General features: G+C 37.2%; 1 protein-coding gene across 1 annotated transcript in view; it reads left to right on the top strand.

The window, feature by feature from the left end:
* GBE1 (glucan (1,4-alpha-), branching enzyme 1) overlaps nt 1-10,268 on the top strand; it is a 158,917-nt gene extending 148,649 nt beyond the window's left edge. Inside the window, exon 16 of the mRNA XM_014947262.1 lies at nt 8,246-10,268. Within this exon, the coding sequence (XP_014802748.1) occupies nt 8,246-8,302 (57 nt within the window). The 3' untranslated portion in view covers nt 8,303-10,268. The remainder of the gene's footprint in view (nt 1-8,245) is intronic.
* The last annotated feature ends 13,871 nt before the right edge of the window (nt 10,269-24,139 follow it).

Genomic DNA, 24,139 nt, shown 5'->3' with positions numbered 1-24,139 from the left:
AATATTTTTTTTAATGACAGACGTACCTCCCTCAAGGTGTGTCAGCAAACATTGTCAGTAGAACATGCCCAGAGGGCTATGACAAAGTGAAATCACATGCTATAACTGTGCTGCTCAAGTCAAGCTTAAATAGTGCACAAATGTGTTACAAAAATAGAAGATTAGATGTGACATGATTCATTCTAGAAACATCACCTAATAAAAGAAATATTCAAAGTGACACTGCAAAATGAGAAGAAGGGAGATATGAAATTCCTGGAGCAAAGAACCCTGGATGAAGAAGCAGCTTTGTAGGCACTGCTAAGCATTTCACTGTAAAAATTTCTTGATGAACAGATGATGATTCAGGCTTTAGTACTGCTGCAGAGGACCAGATTTCAAAATCAGACACGCCTTGAAAACTCCATAGAAAAATCCACAAAACCTGTCCTTTTTAATATGGCTGATTTAAATAATGATTATAATCTAATTTTTCCATTACACTGCTTGCTCTGTTCTGGATTGTTAACAAATATATGAAATGTACATAACTTTCCGCATAATCAACCTTTCTAATAACAAGCTGTTAACCACTTTGTCATTGTAAAAATACAAACCTTTTACCAGAGTTATATTTCTGTTTACATCTCTGCTGTGATATTCTCCTAATAGTATATTTTTTGAGGTATGATTTTTAAAAGTTGTGTGCTTTTTCAATGTCTTATCATCTCTTTGCAAGATGTAAATTAAGTGCTGCACACACATTTCAAGTCCTGTCACATCCTAGTGCCTCTATGTACAAAGTCATTTGTTGATTACTTAGTTATTGTAGTTGGATGTGAAACTTGGATTTGGGATGGGAGCAGGAAGACCCATTTCTAATAACTCTCATAATTCAAAATGTTTTATTAGTCTTTTCTAAGGCATCCAACTTGGCTTAATTTTACTGTAAAATGTAGCTACATATCAATACAGTAACTGTACTAGTAACTAATATTTTTGAACCATAACATAAGTTTGGGTTTATAAGAAGATAGTGGGGTTTATACTTTGATACATTGTGCACCAACAGAATTTAGTAATAAGCAGGCTAAACAGAGTATTGCAGAGTATGTTGTGTTATTGGCAAATTAGTATGCAGCTTATTGAGAAATATAATTGTTTAACATATTTCAGCTTTTATAGATTTGCTCTTTCTGTAGTTCTTTTCAATTAGTTAAAAAATAAATAGATGTAGAAATACTCCTTTCCCCCTGCCCCCAGCACGATTTTTTCCAATTCTCTATTTTTGGCCTCCACTGATATAATCTTTTCACATTAAATGAAACTGAAATTACATATTTTATTTTAAGAATATCCTTACTGCTGGGTTGGGTTTTTAACCTTGACCTGAATGTATACTATTCAATGTTAAAGTGCAACTTCCTGCTTCCTTGGGTCTATTGACAAATTAAAATATTCACATAGACTGAAATGATCTTAAAGCTTTTAGTGACCTTAGCTTTGAAAATACTCATTTGAATAACTTTCATGATAAGGATTTATGTATTGAATTTTAAGGGACTGATGTAGTTTTTAACTGTTTTCTCCCCGACATGCACAGATATACAGAAAAAATGTTAAAAGTTAGAAAATTAACTGTTTTAATTAGGGGAATCAGTAAGACTTTAACACGAGCAAGGTCTTTTGTTATTTTTTACCTCTTGATATTTAAGACATAAATTTACTTGCTCATATTCATTGATTGATTGATATCTTAAAACAAAAAACCCCACAATCAAGTGTAATGATTCCAAAGTTATTCTGTTAGTCATTTCCTTTCATCGTATCTTTTTTTTCAGTCTACTTGTTGGTGTTTGCCAGGGATTTTTGTTGTCATTTTAAAGTACTGTTTTTTAACCTGAAGCAAGAGCACAGAAGATAATAGAGGAGAAATTTTGAGATACAGCCTGTGCAGTATATGGACTTCTTTTGCACAAATGAAGCAAGGCAGTCTAAGAAATTATTTTCTGCATATTCATGCTGTACAACTGTAAATTGAAAAACAAATTGGAAGGCAGAACTTCACATTATTTTAAGAATACCTTCTTTGTCATATGCAATATCTAGCAAAATGAAATATGAAATGTCTGAGATTTTGTATAACAAATTATAGTCAGAAAGCAAAAGCTATCATGTATCTTATTCATTGATGGTTAATTATATTCTCAGAATAGTGTCACTGTCTGACAATTAGTAGTGATACAGAGACATGAGATTGTCGAAAGCCCTCATTTTAATTAAAAGTTTGGGAAAATGTTGGCACAGACTCTTGCGACATTGCCTTCTGCATCTACCAGCTGCAATATGCACTATCAAATATTTTTCTGCAGTGCCTGATCTAGCTCTGAGTTCCAGTAATTCTCCCATCTGTTGCAAAATGACCTTGAAATGATTTTTAGGGCTTGGTGTTTTCCAGCCCTGAAAGTGGGATGAAGAGTAGTTCATTGCAGTTCCAGCCAATTTCAGTTGTGCTTGCACCTGGTACTGAATCTAGTCTGACAGATCTGAAAGTAGCAGTTGTCATTTGCAAAACTTCTTGCTTGTGAAGTTTTAGATACATTTGGAGATGGCTATGCATTGTAGTCCTCTCCCAAAATATCTTAAGGCGAGCTTCCTGCTTTTAACTGTTGCTGTTCACAAGTACCTCATATGTGGTATTCTTGTATTCTTAGCTTTTATAATCTCTCATTTCTTGAAATTATCTGGATATTTACGCAAAAAAGTATAAGGAGTAAGCAGTTATATGGGTGAAAAGCATCATATATGTTCCTGGCAAGTAGTAGTAGCATCAGTTGTTCTTCCCTGTTTGTGAGAGAGCCTACATGGATGGACTGTGATCTTGATAGAACACTGTGTATGTTGGTGGAAGATAGTGTGATTGTAGTAAGTGGAGGTTTTGTCTCTCTTAGCATGGCTGTGCTATTTTAGTGCCAGAAGCCTTGGTCTGTGCGGGATTTGCCTGGTTTCAGACAGTGTAACTGCCTCAGAGTTTAAATGCACGTACAATATAGAAAGGTCAGAGGTGATAACAAAAACCAATTTTGTCTGTATTTGACTTCTAAGCAACATTCTTATCCACGTCATTTGCCTGTGAAGTCAACCACAGTTATTTTACTTTATTCCTGCTGAATACTCCATTGAGAATAAAGAGACTTTCAATGATAGTTTGATGACTAAGCGTTTGAAGGTTAACTTTGTCAAAAACTTCCATTCACAGCTGAGTCACCCCAACTCTGTCCCAAATAGATCTGATGTTCTCCCTTCCCCGTATTCCACTCCCCCATCAGAACAGGCCTCGTGAGTCTTCCTGTGTGTGGGTTTAGATGTCTTCACAGTTTCCTAAAATAGCAGAGTTCGTGTGACACCTTAGAGGACACGAGGTAATACATAAGCAGTTGATGCAGAAAGCAGAGAGCCAATTCACTGAGATATGTAAAACCTGAGTAACCTGGTCTGACCTCATAGCTGACCCTGCTTTCTGCAGGGAGTTTGGGCCTCCTGAGGCCTTTTCTTACATGGATGAGCTTGTTGGTGAGGAAAGAGCTGGGAAGGGCCTTTAAGGTGAACACAGAAAACTTTAAACAGAAGAATGTTTCAGAGGGTGATTTGATTGACTCATATAGTCAAGACGGTTAGCTTTGAATGTATCCTTTTTAGTATTCTGTATTTTGGGTTTTCAGTTCTATCCATGTTCATCAAGTGAGCCTCGTGAAATGGTGAAGGAGACATGAATGGGATAAACCTTGTGATCAGAAAGGAGGAGGTTAGAATAGGGTTAGAATAGCAGAGATCAGTAGGACTGAAGCTGGTTATTTGGAAGTATGTAATTCGGTGTCAGTATATGAAAAGAGAAGACAAGAATAAACTTCTGAGACCCTCCTCCTAGGGTACAGAAAAACATCAGAAATTACACATCTCTGATAATGTCTTGTACCGACAAATGTCTTTTACTGACCTTTTACAAGGTTTGCTATGATGATATTAATCAGGGCATCTCTTATACTTTCACTATACTTACCTATCTATAGGTAGGTGTATATCTCAGGCTATGTACTATATATGTACAAACTAGCTCGAGATAATGAAGAGCAGCAAGAAGGGAATTCTACAGGTATACTAATAGCAAAAGCAGCTTAAGAAAAAAAATTAAGTCCCTTGACAGAGGAAAGAGTCAAACCTGTGATGGGCACTATGGAGAGTACAGGAGTATTTGATGCCTTTTTTAGTGCAGATTCCAAGGGCAAAGTTTGCTCCTAGACCCTTTTGTGCACCAGTACACTACTGGAAAGAAAGTAGCAGTAGCAGAGCAAAAGGTTAGGGACATCTTAAAAAACAGATACACCCAAAGATGTGGGAAGATGTCAGTGATGTAATTGCAAGGCTGCTGACTGTCATTTGTGAAAAATCATAGTGGTCAGGGGAAATTTCTGACAACTGAACAAAGGCTGTAGTAAAAGCGAATAGGCAGGCTGAATTATCTGTAGGCCAGTTAGCTTCTCCCCTCAGTCCCTTGAGAGGTCAAGGACCACCTCTTCTTGGAATCTGTATCCAAACAAGTAGGGTATATGACATGAGTCAATCATAAAGCCAACCCAGATTTTCGTAGAGGCAAAACATGCATGATCAACCTGATTGCTTCCTGTGATTAAATTATTCTGGCTTCATGCTTGAGGCTACTACAATCAATGCAGTAAAACTTTCAGTGCTGTCTTCTAGAGCATTCTTACCTAGGAGATGAGGAAATACGGGCTGTATAAGATTCAGGTGAGTGAAAAACTGGCTGGGCTTTCTGCAGTTTTAGGAATCAAACTCAGTGTCCAGCTGTTGACTGATATCAAGCAGAGTGCTGTAGCTAGGAATTGCTGCTGGGTTGATACTGCTTGGAGTCTTCAACAGTAACTGGAGTGATGAGACAGAGCGTACCCTTAGCAGATTTGTAGATGACACTGATTTAGGGTGAGTGGTTGATAAATTGAATGTTAGAGGTCCAATGCAGGTGTGTCTCAATAAATTTTGAGGGTTTAGCCAACAGAAGCTTCATAAAAAATTAATGAAGAAAAATTGTGCAGGGGAATCCCATGCATCAGTCCAAGCTTAGAAACCAACTTTCTGAGTAGCACCCTGACTGAAAAGGTCCAGGGTTATGCTGGATACTAAGTGGAATGGAATGGAGTTTGTCACAGACACATCTCATAACATGTCAGAACAGATGTCTTCATTAATGCATTTCAGTGTGTTGGAATTATCTTTAAAATTCTTTATTATAATTTGTACCTAAATAATTTAAAGATAAAAAAAAAAAGTAGAGGAAAAAACCCACTGTGGTTCTTTACCTAGGAAATGCAAAAAGGAACTGTGAGTGCCATTTTTTTCAGGATTTAAGAAAGACAAAACTGAGCATGGTTGTTTCAGTGTCTGAGGATGTTTGCTTTTTATTGTATGCTATTGCATATTTATTTCTAGAATAATAATATCTATAATATTAAGTGCTGAATGTATGTATTCTAATACGAATCAGAACAATGGATTAAATTATTATAAGCAAGCAGTTCTTAATCTAAATCAGGTGGAGACATCAATTTAAATATACCTAATGTTATTAGTTAATTAGCTTTTAGCTAAGGATTATCCATATTCTTATTTATTTGAAAATGTCTGGACTCAAACATACAGTAAGATGCTTGTATTTCAACTTACCCTGTCAGTAATGATTTCCTGACTGTTTTTAGCATATGGTTGGAGCACAGTCTACTCAGTACACTTCAGTCCACTCAGGAAGAGGATAGAGAAAATAAATTTAAATTAATGGGGATATGTTACTACATGAGCGGTAGTTCAGGTGATAGGTGCTGAAGGAAACGGAATAATACTGGATTGGAAAGGCAAAGGAATTTCTGGGATTTGGGGTGTCAGAAGAGGAAGGAGCAGAAGTGAGACATCATGGCTGAGAAGGCTGAAAACCCTGCTGAGATCCTGGGCAGATAATCTTCCAGATTTCACTTTACCTCAGGAGACAAAAGCAATCTTTCCAACCTTATTGGTCATTTTTTCCCTCCCCTCTCCATCACACAAATGTTCTGTATGCTATCAATTAGACAAATAATAAAGCCAGAGCAAATACACTGTAGTATTTCTGGAAATACTGTTGGGTGTTGGAGGAGTAATAATCCTGAAAGACATAAGTCATGTTACAAATTTAATACTTTTGTAGTATTTGTCTTTTTTTAAAAAAATATACAGCACTGGAAATAATATTTAATCAATAATTAATACTTATTCATCATGCCCCAATTGTTTTGTTGTTTGTTTCAGTTTTACCTAAGCCTTAGACCAGAGAAATTAGTTGATAAGATTAGGAAATAATACCATATTTGGCTCTACTGTGATTTAGCAAGAAGCCCACCAAAACCAAAGACACTAAAACACATCTTTAATTTGCCCAAATAAGGAAAAAAACATGACTAAAGTAATAAGCTGACAGTTGCCTATCTTCATGGAAAATAGAAAACATCTCTCTCATCAGTCTAAATACAATCATTTGCAAAAATTTTGAAATTGTGGTTAAAACTAGTTTTCAAATTCTGATTGGCAGTGCTGTGGTAGGAGTGGGATGCTTCTGCACTACTCTCAGATTCTCAGCTGATGTAAATTGACTTTAAAGGAACTGGGCTAATTTACTTCTCCTAGGATCTGACACATTATTGACCAGAATATAATTGAGAATTACTGTGTCCTGTATTAATGTTAATTTTTGTTCCCTTAACGGAAGTAACTTTTTACACATTCTCTCTCAGATTATTTCTATTTGTTCCTTCCCTTTTCTGACTTCATCATACAAACCCAGAGTGCTGAATTTTTCAATACACTACTTTAAAATATCTCCTTTATATATACATCCTGAGCTAGTTGACTTCATTAAGTATTTCCTTTCCTGTACAGACTCATAGAAGCTATTTATCACTGAAACCTTAGGGGAAATCATTATGCTCGCTGCCTTTCAAGAAGCATTGGACACAACTCCGTCTGGTTCAATGAAGATCAGCTGTTCTTTTCATTTTTCTCCTTTTCCTTAAGCTTTTTGCTTTATTGCTTTATTCCATTTCAAAAACTATGAAAGCCTTTCATGCCATCAGGCTCTAGTTTGCAGATAACATAGTTGAAATTGCAGAATATTAGATATTCCTTGGGGATGGAGGATAGTCCAAAAGAGGATATTGTCAGAATGAAGCAAATAATCTTCAATCTTGTGTTACCTTTTATAATTGCATTTTTATTGACTTGTTCAGCAAACACGTTCATATGCTTGACAATTGATGGAGTACCGTATATCAAGGTAATTGGTAGGTAGTACATACCAGTCGTGTTTTCCGATTGAGATTCTACTCTGCTTGGAAGAAATGTCACATAAAATATATTGCCTCAAGTTCTTTTGTGATCTATAGGAAGTCTTTTGATTATATACGTTTGGTTTTTTTCACAGCGATCAGGAAAAAAGGGTGCAGCAAAAGGCAATAATTGAATGGTTAATTTTAAATCTGTCTCGTTTTGAGAGTCAGTTTTATTGCTCAGGCACTGAAATGGCATAGGTACTAAGAGTGAGATGAATACACTGCTGTGTCATATTACTGGTATTTACCTGTATGAGATGATATCATAGACCTTGGGGCAACTTTAATTCACAGCAGAAGAGTGTTCAAATGCTGTTGTGAAACTTTGTCATTTATCATTGTACGGTCCATTGACCTAGATGATCTCAGGTTTTTGAAACTGGTCATTGTAAGTCATATGAGGTCCTCTACTGGTAGCCACTTTAAAATATCACAGAATCACAGAATTGTGGTGGTTGGAAGGGACCTCAGAGATCATCGAGTCCAACCACACAAAAAAAAAAACCAAAAAAAACAAAACCACACCACCCACCGCCTAAACACACAACAACAACCAAACCAAAAAAGGTAATATATCAAGGTAAGATTTAAAAAAAAAAGTCTGCAATGAAGTTGCCTTTTAAACTTTTAGATTATCTTATGTAATTCAAGTGCTGAGGACTAAGCAGCCCATAATCTTTAAGTGTGATTAATATGACCCACAACATTGTACAAATGACAAATTTTTAACAGTTGAAATATTTCATGTGTACTTTTCACATGCTGCTATTTAGAAATTGTATCCTGTGCGGTTGATATTTTTTCAGCTGTTCTTGTTTTTGTCATATTTTTACTAGGTCTACATTCCAAGCAGAGTGGCTATTGTGCTTCAGAATACGGATACCGCAAAATGAAGTTCTCTGTAACTACCAGTGAAGAAGCAAATCATAAAAGAAGTGCTGATATGCTGTACTAGTACTAAGTATAACAAAACTTGCTCTAAGGAGGCTTTCTGAAACTTAGTAGTATTAGGTGTTTAAAATTTAAGATTAATATTCACATATAATTGCAGAGCTCTTGACTTGCTAGAACCTCTTTTGAGGAAACTTTACAAAAGAGGCAGAAAGGAAAACATTGGTTTTGTAGTTCTAGTAGTACAAAATTACACTTAAGATATTGCAAAGCAGCAGGTATTCTCAAATTGTTGTTTACATAATTTTATCAGGAATAACAAGAGTGATCCTGCTCCAAAGTTTGTTATTTCTTGTAATCCTCTTTTTTGATAGTGAATTCAAATGTTTATTATATAGTAAGGCTTCTTACTAAAAGTAAGTAGTTTGCTTAAATAAAACAGAAGGTTTTGGCTAAAAGGCAGCCTTAACGGTTTGTGGGACCTAATTTGAGGCTCCTCTTCTTCAATTAAGTCCAACATGGAATTAGAAATGTTTATTCAAGTGGATGAGAAGGTCCTCTGAGAGTATTGTACTTTGCCATTTTTTATTTAATTAAAATTGCACAAAAATGCTGAACAGCAAAATGAGCAGGCCAATTGACTGGTGACCTGCTGATGCTATTGCGTGTGTTGCTTATTTGCTCCCAATCAAATCACTTGGTCTGTGCATCTCACTTGCTACAGCTGAAGAAAATGACACAACCGTTTTACTTAGATGACTAGAAATGTTCAGTGAGAAGAGTGTTGTGTTCTTACTGCAATGATACCACATTGGAAGATGTACTTAAAATGTAATTCTTCCCATTGTGTTTATTTCACTTGTGTCAGGACCTTGCAATACTGATTTCACTATATCCAGTAGCTGCCTTTCAGCTTGGAACATGGTGATGTTCTTGCACTTTTATAACTTTTGAAACATTGCTTCTCATGAAGAAGCAGTCTCAGAATACAGTGATCAAACTAAGGTGTTTTTTCAATAAAATCAAGGTAGTTAATTATGGGAGTGCTGCTAAGATTATTCAAGTGAGTTCTTTCATGAGCTACAACTTTTTTGTAAAGAGTAAGATTTTGTATATTTGAAAAAGTATTGCAGATTATTCTGGAAAATTAATACCAAATTAACAAGACATGCTTTATTTTGTTCCACTTACTTAAAAACATATTTGAATTGGTTCTGAAATGAATGTCTTTTGTACAAATCTGAATTTTCTAACTTTTAAAGTAGCCAAAGAGGAAGGTGTCCGTGACCATTTCCAAGTCATAATTTTACCCAGTTTCCTACGTGAACCATTGTGTAAATTACTTGAATAGTTGTCCCAACAATGAAAATCTAATTACAGTTCTTGGAATGCTTACTTGTGGCTTACTTCTTAAACGAAATAAGGGATATGATGGAATAATGCAGCATGATGGAAAACAGTCTTTTGCAGAGAGAGTTCACACTGAAAGGACTTTATGAACATCCCCAGTCTGCTATGATCTGTGTGACAGAAGTTTATATTGCAGTTGAGTACCATAATGCTGTTTAGGATCATGCTCCATTTTCCTCTACACCGGTTTGATCATTGTTTGGTAGTGGGCTAATAAAAGCATTCCCGTTACACTAAGACTTTAAAGAAAATACACTGAACTGTTTTAGCAACTGGAACTGATTATCTTTTTTTTTTTTCCAGATTATTTTCCTTGTAGTGAAATAACGAGCAACTTCTAATACATGTTATATTTACACTGTATTGATCTAATATGTTTTATAGGGTGGTTTGTTTTTTTTTTTTTTACTGGCACCAGTTCCAGATTTCAAAATGTAATGCAAGGCAAGTGTCTGTGTCAAACCTTTTTTCCAAGAGAAGGAATAAATGTATGATGTGAAGTATAAACTGTATAAAATTACATGCAAAATAAACTCTGAGGAGGATAAAACAAATGCATATATGGTTTCATTGCTTGTACTGCAAAAGGATGGTACAGTGGTCTTAACACTGGAGGAGAGTATTAATTAGATTTTGCTTCATATTGAAATCAGGAACTTGTCTTGGTTAGAAAAAGTCTAATGAAATGTAATGAAAAAAGTAGAATATTTGTTCTACGCATGTTTTTCTTATGTGTAGCAATAGATTAATGAAAGCAGAGTACAAGATTTGCAAGATGAACTTATAAATATAGGAAGCATAATAATTAGGGCTTTTGTGGTGTCCACCTCTACATTGTAATGGTGGGTGTGCTTCTGCCTGTCTTGTGAGGTTGGAAAATTTTCCCCTGCAGTGCCCATGGAAAGACAATTTCTTCTTACTGCTCTTTGTATTCTGATGGGTTATGAAGAGGAATTCAGCTACTGCTGTTTCACTTTCTGTCTAGCGTCACACTCAGGTTGCAAGACTTAACCAAGGTCCCTCCTTACCCTTATGTACTGAGGCTTGTAGCTGCATCTGTCACCACCACTTGTTGAAGACTCAGACATGTTCCAAGAAGCGCCTGAGTTCCAGAGCTCCTTTGCTTGGGTGCACCTCAAATCTGCACTCTTCAGTCAAATATGATAGTTTAGCTCTGTCTGATAGTAAATTAAGTGGTCTGTAGGGATGTATCCCTGGGCACAACACTCTCCACAGAGATTTAGACATCATGGAAGAACTCACCTTAAAGATAACCCCTCTTAGCGTGAAGGACTGATAAGGATTTATATCCTTACACTTAGAAATATACGCTTCCCTGTCACCTAAAAGAATAGTGGTAATCTTCGGTAGCTCTGGCCCCAGGAGCTGTTGCTCTACAGTATCTCAAACAGTCAATGGGAACCCAAGTTCATCCTCACCTGCTCTTTTAAGTGAAGATTCAGGCTGACCTTCTCTCCATCTTGCATTGTGTGTGCTAAATGGTACTGAATAATTCAAGTTCTTGAATTGCAATATCAGGCAGGCATCCACTAGAATGGCATATTCTATGGGCAGCAAGTTTTGATTTCTTTGCTGTTTTCTCCTCCTCCCACTATTCAATCCTTACTGTCCTGAGGTTTATTTTGAAGATGAAGAATGGAATGGTTATTTCAGCTTGGTGAGTACTTCTGGAAATCGGATTCTAATGGAAAAACTGTTTGATCTTTGGGTTGTTTTATTTCTCCTACAAATTTTTTTTTGCTCATTATATTCAGTTTAGTAAAGAGTTAGTTAACGGCGTACTCTGAAAGACAGAAAAGTGGTGTAGCTAATCCTCTAAGAAAGGGAGACCAGCTGTTTGGACAGTAAGATACCAGACTAGGTAAGCAATTGCATGGTACTTAATGCAGGATGATATTTTTCTGTATTAATCTTTCAGTCACAGTTGTGCTTTCAAATTATATTTTAAGAATCTTAAAGTCTAAGTTTCACCATTTTTTTCATGGCTGCATGTTCCTAACTGCCCATTGATGGTTAAAGGAAGAACTTCCTGTTTATTTACGAGTCTCCCCTCTCAGAGTTCAAAAATAACTTTACTAGTTAAGTACTGAAGGGTGAGGGTTAACTGGACAAACAGCAGAAATTGTTTTCTTTAACTGAAATAAGTGTGGCTGTTCTGGATGTATTGAGCTTTATGACCTCTGCTCTGTAACTTCTGCTCCATCATTTAACTTTCTGAAGGAACTGAAATATTCAGCATTTAAGAGTTTCCTCATTGACTAATGTTTCCAAACAGGGCATATTGTCATTGTTGGAGGACCGCTATAGAGATGAAGTGGTATTTTACATATTTTCAAATATCATCCCTTAGCTAGGATCTAAGTTTCATGAAAATCAGCCTCTAAGTGGCATCTTCCTAACAATTAACAGGAATTTTTTGTCAAGGAAGGCTCTGCATATGCGTTTGTTTTCACACCTCATAGTATATGGTGCAAGTGTTTTGAAGAGATTGAGGATGTGGGTTATTTGCTGTAATGGAGAGCTGTCTCTTAGGCTTAACATAGGTTTTAACTCTCTTTAGATTTCCAGATTATTTAGAGTTGTACTCGAATTGGAGAGAAATGGCATCTTTCTGAAAGTTTTATGAGCTTTTTAAGAAAGTCCAAAACTTTTGGTCATAGCTGCCTTTATTTAGAGGCAAAAATATTATTTTTTTTTCTTCATGTAATCTTTCCTTTATGTAGGCTTTTTCATTTTTGTTTTATCTGAAAATAAGTTGCAGTGATAGTGATAGGCTGACATATGGCTGCTCTTATTAAAAAGAATTGTATAAATCATTGGGTAAAAATAACTCTAGTTGAATACGTTAAAAATATTCTGCTTCTGGAAAGGTAAAAACAAAAGCTAATTATGACTCATTAGATGAGACAAATTATATTTTGCATGCCTGTGAGTACAATATGTACCCTGTAAATATAAATAACTTTTGGTTTTTCATGGTAAATTAAAGTCTAAAATGAATTAGGAGAAAATGTAACAACTTCTAGGCATCGAAGTAATAGGTCTCAACTTAGCTGATATTTTTGCATATTTACAAAGCTATTCTGAACCCTGAAAAAACAGCTAAGTCTTTCATTGAACTAGTTCTGAAAGCTGTCTTCTAAAGTTAAGACAAAGACAATAATTTCTTAAAATATTAGGAGAGGATTAAAATTGATGCAGCACTAATTACCCATGCCATTTAACTCCAAGATAATCTTCAGCATTGTTAGAAGCTAGGAGGAATCTCCCTCTAAACTTTTTTTTTTTTCTGACTATGCCTCACAAATCACAATTTATATGTATGGAACAAGGACAGCCTATGATAGGATGGTGTGTATTTAATGTGTTGAGTATTTAGTCTTTGCTCAGGATATGAGGTTTATGACAAAAAAGATACAATGCATTTAGGAAGAAAGATGTCTGTAAACACTGAAGAAACTAAGCTGTAAATGCTGTAACGTTGTTTTCCCCATACTAGTTTTTTGTTCTGCTAAGTACTTTCCAGTAGTCTGCTCGAGTTTGGTAGCAAAGGAACCTACTCTGGTCTATTTTCTATTCTCTTTATTGGTGAGAAGGGCTTGGGGACGAGCAGCTAGCTGTCCTGCTGTACTGGGTCTGGCTGGGATGGAGTTAACGTTCTTCACAGCAGCCCTGTGGTGCTATGTTATGGATTTGTGCCTAAAATGGTTGTGATACAATATCAATGTTTTGACTTTTGCTGAATGGTGCTTGCACAGTCTGAAGGCTTTCAGTTTCTGCACATGCAGCTTTTGCTTTTCCTATTAAAGTATTATCTCGATCCACAAATCTTCTCGCCTTTCTTCTGTTTCCTCCCTATCTCAGAGGAGAGGGGAGTGAGCAAGCAGCTTGCTAAGGGGGTTCGGCTGTTGGGATCAACCCACCACCTCCACCAAAAACTGAGCGAGCTGTCCACCTCAGAAGGAAATTGACTGGCAAAATGAAAGTAGGTGAAATCACTTGAAGTCATTTGAAGGAAAGGGTTGGGGGTAAATGCCAACCTTGCTTAGTTGCCTTTCGCAAATACTGAGTGTATCTTGTTTACTTGGGTTATAGAGCAAGACACCTGCAGTAGATTAATTATCAAAGTCTATATATTCAGTGTATTTCATGCTTACTTGTGTACAAAGTTCCTTTCGTGTATTGACGGCTGCTTCTGTTGGTTTGTTTTTTTTTTCCCTTTGTTCATTTCAGTGGTATTAGACCAAATGTGACATTTTGAGTCTTTCTGTATTCTGTAACCTGTGTAAATACTAGCTATGGATGTTTGAGGCAATCACGGTTTTCAGTCTTCAGTAACAAGTTGGTGTTAGCTTTGGTTTGAGGGTTTCTAACGTAGCAATAAGAGGGGAGGCTTAAGATGTTCGGTGGCTTTGTTAAATGCCACTTAAATTCCTGCCTTGGCAATTCCACTAATCATTTTAAATCTTTGTCTGCAGCATGTTTTTGTCAGACAAAAGCAAGCCCTGTCTGGCAGCAAAGAAAACCACATCTTTGGACTAGCATGAGAGAGCCAATTATGTAAACACATCATGTCCAAAACCTGAAATGTATTTTTCTATCTAGGATTGCTTATCTGAAGGAACTAGTTTTGATCACTTTATGAAATGGAGCAGAAGGGCTGTATCACATAAAGAACAGTTACTTTGTAAAGAAAACTATTTTCCCAAGGCAAAAAATATTCCAAGATTCCAAATATGGGATGTTTTAATAAAAAATATTGGATTATGACACATGAGACTCTTAATAGAAAGATATTTGTCAAAAACCCTCCAGAAGAGTTCTATAAAAATAAAAATACTAATCAAAATCAATGCTTGCATTACAGGCAAAGCATGGACACTAACAGATCTAATGTTGTTGGTGTAAGCAACTGTGTAGAGGGGTCTTTCATTAAATTCATTGCGTAAGTGAACCCCTGTACTGTTCTTCTGAAAATAAGAAACTTTTTTAATAAGCATGTAATGTGATAGAGCTATAGAGTTAGCTTTCTGTAGGCTTCCTCCGGTTTTCCAGGCAGTGATTTGGCCAGGCTGTTGGTCTCAGCATCTTCTTTCCCAGGTCGATCAAGCTGTCCCAGTGGTGGACCTTGCACAAATGCTGGTGATGCCACATGAGGAACTAGACTGGAAAACTGATTTGGTAGGAATATAACTCCTTTTAATGGCATAAGGCTGCCAAAATATGTAACCCTAGCTGGAAAATGGGCTCTTTACAATTGATAGATCTCTCAGTCTTCCTGCAACTTGTCAATATGATTGGTGGTATGTCAAGGTGATTATGCTGCATCCAATATGTATGTGGGGTTTTTTCTAGTTGTGCTTTGTAACAGGCTGCTATTACACAGAACTAGCTCTTCCTTCTAGTTTTCAATAACCTCCTGGACCTACCAGCCTCTGTTCCTCAAACCTATCAGGCAAGTGTAATACAGTACATCATATTCATGGATTAACACAGTGACTGCATGTCCCGCATGGCAGTGACCTCTTTTTTTTAAAAAAAAAAAAAAATAATCAAGGAATAATTCAGTAATGTGATTAAGTATTTTCAAACTAGTTGAACGTGGTTTGCCTAGCCGAGGATAGCTGGTAGGAAGTGATAATGAAGACATCAGATATATTTAATGCAATTTTAGCTTTTTCCTTCTTTCTTTTTTTTTTTTTTTAATCTTTTCCTGTGGATGTAGTAAGCACAAGGTATCACTTGTGGTTAATACATCCCTAGAAATGCTATCACCAAGCGCACATACACACATTAAAGGGAACATAAAACTGCATTGACATGTAGCTAGAAATTAACTGGGGATAGAGAGTCTCATATCATCACAAAAAAAAAAATGGAAAAAAAAAATCTAATTATCCAGTTCTCTGTTGAAGTACTGATGGAGTAGAGGGAGGCTTGTCCAAATCTCCCATCACTGCTCAGAGTTACTCTTTTTCAGAAATCTTCATGTTAGCTCTGGTAGAAAAAATGAAAGGAGCAAATATTCTGGAGTTCTGCATCTGCTGCTGCTGTAGAAGCTCTCATCAGGAAATTCTTGCCTTGCAGTGTGTACTTATTAGTGGTTGATTGTAATAGTCCCATTTAAACTTGAGTGATGATACACACCTTGTTATGTAAAACACTGTGCAAGGTTGTTTAAACATGAAAGGTAATTGCTGATGTTTCATTGACAGCAATTCATAGGTAGACATTCCTATGACTAATTAAATACACTGACCTTTAGTATTAACAGCCTTGTTGGGTTTCAAGCCATGATATGTTTTGATGCTAGGCATAGCTTTCAACCTGTCTTCTCTGCTTTTGCTTTTTTCTGATCAGAGCTTGTGAATCTCCCTGTTTATTTTGGACAAGGCAGGCAGCTGTCTGGTGTGCTTCTGCTCCCTACAGAGTCCTGCCACCTCATATGACTGCTATGTTTAGTCTTGCACGCCTCTAGCTATCTTCTGTCTATTGCATCCAACCATATGGACCCTCTGAGCAGCCCTTTTGTCCTTATCCCTTCCTATTTCTCTGTCTCCCACCACCCAACAGAGTGGGCGTGTTGTAGTTTTGCAACAGTCTTGGGCTATCAAAAGAAGGCCAGATCTCTCAGACACTTGGGCACAGAGTGGACTGCAGCACAAATAAACATGTTTGCCTGTGTTTTGCTTTATCCTTAAAGGCCGTGAGATGCCCAGCTTCTAAGTTCTAACTTCCCCAGATTTTACAGATTCTGTCACCCTGGTTTGGTGGCTCCTTTTCAGGGCTGTCCCTGACCTGTAACGATTGGCAGTGATGTTACAGCTGTTGCTTTCACAGCAATTACTATAACAGCACAGATGTGAGCTGCAATCAGAGATGTGCAAATGAACCATCTTCAGCTTCTTAAACGTATTCCTCCGTGTCATCTGCTGAGCAATGCTTTCATGTTGCCGGTAAGGAGTTTTTGCTATGAGGAAAAATGTTAAGTCTGAGCATGCCCTTGCATATATTTCAAAGTCTGTTTCCTTTGGGCTTTATACATCTCTACTCTGAAAAGCTGATATGTGGCAGATGACTTGTCCAGGTTTTGAGACAGTTCACTCCAACTCACTAGGTACAGCTTTTTGCACTGGGGGAAGCAAAACAAAGTATGAAGAATGAAGGGCTTGTGAAGGCACATCACCTGCCGAGGTTGCTTTGATGCCCAGTGGAAGAGTCAGGCTTGATGTGAGCCCTGCTGCAACCTGATGGATTGGTAGAATCAAATCTACCCTCTTCCCACCTTTCAGGGGAGTCGATCATATCCATACAAGTAGACATGTACTGCATATGCTCCAGGGATTAAAAGTACAATGTCAAGGACTCAGATGACAGAATGACTAAGGTAAACAGGGTTATGAAACCTCAAGCACATGACACATCCATGCAAACACACAAAATTTACTGTTTCTTAACTCTCTTCCAGTTCTTACTAGAACTAAGCAGGTGCTCATCCTGTCTTTCACAGTGACTGCTGCTGGCAGAAGGTACAAAAAGCCAGCAGCAGGTATCTAGGTGATAATCCTGCTTATGGGGAAACTAGGTTTCTTTGGGGATGGGACTGCACATGATAGAGGAATCCCGGTGGAGCATTCAGGAAATAAGTATCCGGATATATCCGGATACTTATCTGCAGTTTCTCTTGCTTTTAAATCTTCTGTTGATATATCTCTTGGTTACAGAAACTTCAGTAATTAGGCTTTTTTTTTTTTTTAAGCACACATTCTGCAGCATTTTGTACCCACTTCTGTTTCTTTTCTGCATCTCTTAAGTCGCATCATTAGCAACAGCAACCCACTGGTGCACGGTATTTCCACAAATGATAGTGCTTAATTAACCAAGTGATGTGTAATAATACTACATGACATTTCTCTAGAAGCATTACCTAAAAGGCCTGAACCTCTTTGAAGTGATAGCAAAAAAGTGGTAGCAGAGTTCAGAAAGATAAATGTGCTGTAAACGGTTTGGTATTTCTGCAAGTCTGCATCTACAACAGTCATTCAGATCAGAGAAGTAATATGCAGTTTTGAAGCGAGTTCCCTGATGGCCTACACTTACCATGTGCAAACTCAGTTCCCATAGTGGTTTTTGGGGTAAAAAAAAAAAAAGTAGATTCCTTATAGGTGGAACTAAGCAGTCTTTTCTCCAAAAGCGCTCCAAACTTCCTTTGGTGTGTAATTTGTTTAGACCCCAATATTCCCACGCATGGCCTCCGCCCACTGCAAGGACTTCCCATGTCCCAGTAGGTTTTCCTATCGGGAAGCTTCAAATTACATGTGGAGGTAAGACTTTTCAGCATAGGAGTTGAGGCAGCATCTAATCCACAGTATACTGCCCAAACCACAGGTAATAGCAGTCTGAGGAGCTCAGCAGCAGCCATTTTGTTTTATTCCTAAAATATTTACTAACAGAGATGTAGAGTAATAGGTTTAAATTTACAAGACTTTAATATTGTTAATCCATATTCCTTGGCTTAAGCCTTGTTCTTTATGTGACGCTGCAAACCAAATTAAAGATACAGAAATGCTTCTGAAAATGTTTACACAGAACTGAGGTTGTGAATCTACAATTATTTTTACAGTTATCTTAATGTAGCTGTTATGGCATAATAGCCTTTAGTCATTGTTCTTCTGCCTGCTAAGGCAAATAATGTGCTTGTCTAATGTACCCGAAGCTGCAGTCTGCAGCAAAATCTTTAATATCTAATTTGTTAAACCTTATTTTGCACTTTTTCATCTGAAATGCAGATTTAGAAATTGAAGGAGTATATGTAACATTTCAGTGCACAAAATCATTACCAACAGGATATTTGGATGGCGGTTATAGTTTGGTTTGGGAGGTTGCTTTTTTTTAGCTGAGACTAATTTTTCTTCATGTGCCAGAAGATTTTTAAAAGTTAACAAGTTTTATGGGGAAATTTTTCGGCGAATTTTTCTAATGATCATTTAGCAGCACACAGTGAAATAGCTAAACGCATATACACATACCCCAGCTAAACACTCTGTTTCATTTCCAGCCTGTTGCACCTGAGGGTTGCCATTCCTGTTGGTAGAACCATAAGCTCAAAATCAGGAACTGGTTTTCAGTCCTCATTGAGCTTGGTCGTTTCATGTGCTACAAATATTACATTCACCGAAGTAACTGATATTATCCCAATTCACAGATAGGGATTTGTCATATAGAGGATATATTTCAGGATATACGTTGCAGTACTCTGCTGATACGAGGATTCATTGTTGCTAGATCTTGTATTGCGTGTCTCTTACTAAATTCTTCCTTATTTAATTGCAGTCAGGAAAAGCCCACCTGTGAGTTAGACGGGATGAATACTGCCCTTGATGCCCTGCACGTATTTTATTTTGCTTATTTTCTGCTGCATTTTATTGTTGCACTCTCATGTTACATGTCTAGCAAATGGAGTAATTGGGGAGGGTGCCTTGTCACATGTTAAAGGGACATTAAAGGTATAAAATGGTGTCCATAAAAGATCATGCTGTGGTATCCACCATGTCAGTCCTCTTTGTAGCAGCTCCCCATCTGGAGATTCAGAGCCAGTTGGTTCTTGCCTGGCTATCCATGCACAACCACTCTTAGACCAAGAGATGGGCAAAAGTGTATTTCTGGAGTAGGTGGATAAGATCTTCAAGTGCTCCCCATAAATGGTCACTGGAAGCATACATTGCCCAGGCATTAGGTGGCTGCAGGGTGAGGATTATCCCAGAAGTGACATGAGAAAAACTGTTGTAGAATCATGGCATGGCAACTGTCTGGCAACTACCAGATGAAGAAATGTGGCTATGTTTTCTTGTGTTGCAAGATTCTGCTAGTTTTAGGTGCTTGGGAGGAAAATAGTGTCTCTGGACAAGGAGGTCACCAAGGCTATGCTAGGCATTGCTGCCCCTCTGTTCCAGGTGAAGGCGGTGCAGGTGGGTGATGGCAGAAGAGAGCGCAGGGTATTTCCAAGGCACTGAAAACTTTCTGCCTTCTCTTCCCTGGCTTTGAGTTGGCATAGCTTGAGCTGGGGCAGGGGCAACAGTTTGATCTTCTATAAGGCCATCGCATGCCATCTTCAGTAACTCCAGGGAAGCTGTGATGCATACCAGTAAATATAAAGGTATTCCTATTCAAAGGATGTGTTTGTTGTATGTACTGGGATATATGGCTAGTGTGTTCTCTGGCACTACATATGAGACCTTGCTTGATTTCCCTAACAATAATGTTTTTTCTGTGTAAATACATTAAATGTGCCAACTGTAGCTATCCATGCACTGTACTGATACTAAATGTAACTTTATGCCCAAATATTAGGGAACATAAGAAGAAATTAATTTCATTTCAATACAATTTAAATCATCAAGGTTTTCCAAACATATTTTTTAACTCAAATTTTCGGCACTGGTTGTCGCCCTGTGCTGAGCACTAAAATTAAGAAGGACAAGGAGGAGGAAAAGTTAGTATTTTTTATTGGAAAACCTCTCACAGATGTCAGTACTGTGATGGTTACAGTGGTCCCATGAATCTGATGCCTATAGAGGCACATCTGCTGAATAACAGCAGTTCAGTAATTCATGCTTATTGTTGTTGTAAGGAATCTCAGGCACAAACTTCTCCAGCACAATGTCAGGTTCCGACCTTGCTGAGCATAGATTACAACACAGTACTTAGGAAACACCACTTCAAATATATTTGTTGCTTATAGAGTAATCCCTGTTTATGTATTCAGTTGACACCACAGAAAGGAAAAATTATTTATATATATGATTTAACTTTCATTAAAGCTTAAAAAAATGTATCTTGAAAAAATTTTAAGGCTAAGCAAAAGTATTAAAGCTGTCATTTTCATTCCAGTCCTCCAGGAAAAGTAATCCTTCAGTTTTCATAAAAAATCAGCAATAACTAAAATGGATTTCTCTAAGTAGAGCTCAGTGTTTCCTCTCTGAATGAATAATTGAATTTATTGGGTTATTCAGCACACCAATAATGTACAAATATTTAAGGTTCATATTAACAGCTTTTATCTTTTGTTACCAAAGTAAAGCACAGTGTTTTGCAGTACTTGAAACACTTCATTTGACCTAAAATAACAAGATTAATTTTGAAACAGCTGAAGAACAGGACAGATGGACTAGTTTTGCCAAGGGTTCAATCACGTTTTTTAGAGGTCTCACTATTAATGTGATATGGACCTCGGTGTAAAATGACTGTCCTCTTACATGGAAGTGGTGAGGTTTGTGTGAAATACCCAAAACTTGTTGGTTTAGAAAAACATTGTGATTCTCTGCCCTAGCGATTAGTACACCCATGTGGGAGGTGAGGTATCTGGGGTACGATTCCTAGTCTCCCCTGAAATTCTTGGTCACGTGCCAACAAAGCAGCATTTAATGCAACAGGGCAGCTCGTGCACCTGAGGTATCTCTCTCTCTTCTTGGGTCAGGGTACCTGTTGGAGAGGTGAGCAGCTGAGGTTGTTGCTCAGGTGCTAAGCACGATGGAAGCTGGGCTCCTTGCCCTCCAACAGCCTCAGCCAACCATTTGTCTCCCAGGTGACACAGTTTGACTCGTGTGTAGCTAATTTACATCTGTGACTTAGCAATGCCATGACCTGAAGTGCAAGTGGTACTAAAGCCTCAGTTTTGTCCTGTGATCTGTAATCCTGGCCACACTCTGTCTGCATCCCCTGTAATCCCCTTTTTAGAGCTGTCCTGTAACCCACCTGCGCATCCATGCTGTCTCAAAGGGACATGTGGTGGTGGTGCATACGGTCATGTCTGTGGTAGTAGTTTGGATGAACAGTCCAATTGTGTCATAATCCTGGCCCACTTTTTTATTTCCCCCTCAACAGGGTGTTGTCTGAGTTTCTAAGTGTATGTAGGGCAAATGTATTTGCACACAAATATGTATGTCTTAATTCTTCTATTTAAGTGCAAGAAGATTGCATCAATATTTATTAGATTCCATCCTTTTTAGAGTCAGGAACAGCTTCCTTTTGTGTGCCTGAACAGACTTAACACGAAGTTTTGGTTTACTTATGAAATTTCTCGACATTTCTACAAAATAAATCAATAATAAAAACTTTCTTAATGTGATAAGTCAGGCTGTTTACAAAGATTTTTTTATTTTTTTTTTCAGGAACAGGATGAAAAAGATGATCTTCTGTTGGGGAGTTCTACTAATGAGCCTTTTTTATAGGCTCTGCGCTCATTAAGGAAAATATAGACAGGCAAATACCACATGGCTGTATATTTCTTTCACATTAAATGTAATTATTTAAATATTAAGTGAAACTGTTGTCCTGACAACTTGCTAAAGCAGCCATTGCATCTGTGTAATCTTGGATGCTCTGGCTTAAGCAGTTTCAAAGCATTTGTTTGTTCAGTACTTCCTTTCGAATCTTTCATTGAACTAGTTGCCCTACAGCAAGTGAATCTAGTCCATCAGGAAAGTTCTGGGATCACAAATTCTAGATCAGTGGGAATTATATTTCCTCCTTAAGGCTATAGTTTTGTCTTTGTAATACAGAGATGTAATTACCATAACTCTGATAACTTAGGATCTGAATTACATGAAGTAGAAGGAAGATTCAGTACACTAAATTTGCAGAAGTGTTTTAATATTGTAATTTAGCACTAAAATTCTGCCTACCTCATAAAACTGCATATGGATTATGAAACAGAATTTGGGTTCCTAGAAATCCTGATATATATATATATATTTGTCAAATAATGATCATCTAATAAGAGCTGATAATGATTGGCAAACAATTACATCTTTTTGATTAGTTTCTAAGTACTTCTGCTGTACCACCAATTTGCTGTGCTGTGATTTACCTAGTTATTTTTGTTGCAAGTACTCTCAACAAATTCTGTTCACAGAAATCACTGAAAGTGTCGTGCCTCTTATCTTGTAATGTTTGATAACCACTACAGTTCACTGTCCTGAGTCTGTCTATGTTGTGGTGTGTTTGGGCTGTGGAACCTTTGTGCTCTTGGATTCTTGCTTTCAGGAATGGCAGTGCCTTGGATGTTCCTTTTAGCACAATGCAGCCTTTGCCTAAGGCACTTTTTCTTACTTTCTCATCTGGTAATTACTTCAGGAGGGGAAAGGGGAGAGAAATGCACAGGATCATGCTGAAGTGCATAAGCAAAATGAAGAAGTCTACATGCAGTATAAGCCACTGCAAAACGATTCATGTGTTACACCTGCATCTCAATGAGGTGCTGTTGTGCCCCATGACTTCACTTCAGCCAGTCTAGAATACAATTTAAGCATTTGCTTAACTGGGGGATGCCAGTGAGATACAAGCCTTAAAGCTGAGTATATGTTGTATGCTTTTCATTTTGTTTCTCTTTTTAATCAGGACTGGAGAGCTCAGTACCATAGAACTGAAGTACGGACATTCAAGAAATCACTCTGCTTGACTTATATTAAATAACATTGGATCTCCTACATCTTGTCTTTAGAAAAAGAAAAAAAAAGTAGAATTACTCTATAGGGAACCCCCCAAAATCTCATGTAAGGTCAATGAAAGCAGTCACAGTTCTGCCAGTGGTTGTCAAATGCAAGCCATACCATTTATTTTCTGGCCCCATTTTGCTTACAGTTTGTCAATTATAACTCAGTTTTTCCCCTTAATGATTGTCAAGTGCAAGCACTTCTATCGTCTTCTGATTTATATATATATTTAAATTAAATTTTGAAAGACTGTGGTACTTATGATGAGAGTTAAACACATTTCAAATCTTAATAAGCCTATTTTTATATTATGCTGCTTGAACTACAGACATGCTAAGGAATGGTGTGGGGGGGAATAAAATTAATGGGTTTCTCTTGAAGTAGAAAAAATTACTCATTTTTGATAAAAGATCTTTTGATAATTTACTCTTGACTTCACTACTTGATTTATCTCATCTTCCCACATTAATCTGCTTTTAATTTTTTTTCTCTTGCCTTCTGAGGTTTTCTAGCTTCAGTAACAACTCTGAGATGGCTGGATTGATGGATTACAAAGTTTAACATTTTTGAACTAAAAGGAAAAAAAGCTTAAACACTTGAGATAACAAGCAATATAACCTTCACATAGTAAACTAGAAATTCAGCTTTCCAGTGCCTTTTTCTAAGATACTGGAAATTTATTATTTAGTTCACCTACTCCATGTTCCTGCTAGGCCAGTATAGTTCCATAATGAAACACTTTTCCTTTAATGATTTCCAGAGTCTTCAGAATGGGTTAAGTATTGTTACTTCCATTGTTTCCCTTGAAATACCATTTACAGGCTGATATTGATTGTTGACAGTACTTTTTTTGGCTATATATCCCTCTGTTTCCCTTTTTCCCCAGTTTTCTGCTCCCCCCTCACCCCACCCCCC

Source organism: Calidris pugnax, unplaced genomic scaffold (assembly GCF_001431845.1).
Source record: "Calidris pugnax isolate Ruff unplaced genomic scaffold, ASM143184v1 scaffold95, whole genome shotgun sequence".
Classification (NCBI taxonomy): domain Eukaryota; kingdom Metazoa; phylum Chordata; class Aves; order Charadriiformes; family Scolopacidae; genus Calidris; species Calidris pugnax.
The sequence above is the reverse complement of the archived record's forward strand: the minus strand, read 5'-3'. Positions and strand labels throughout refer to the sequence as shown.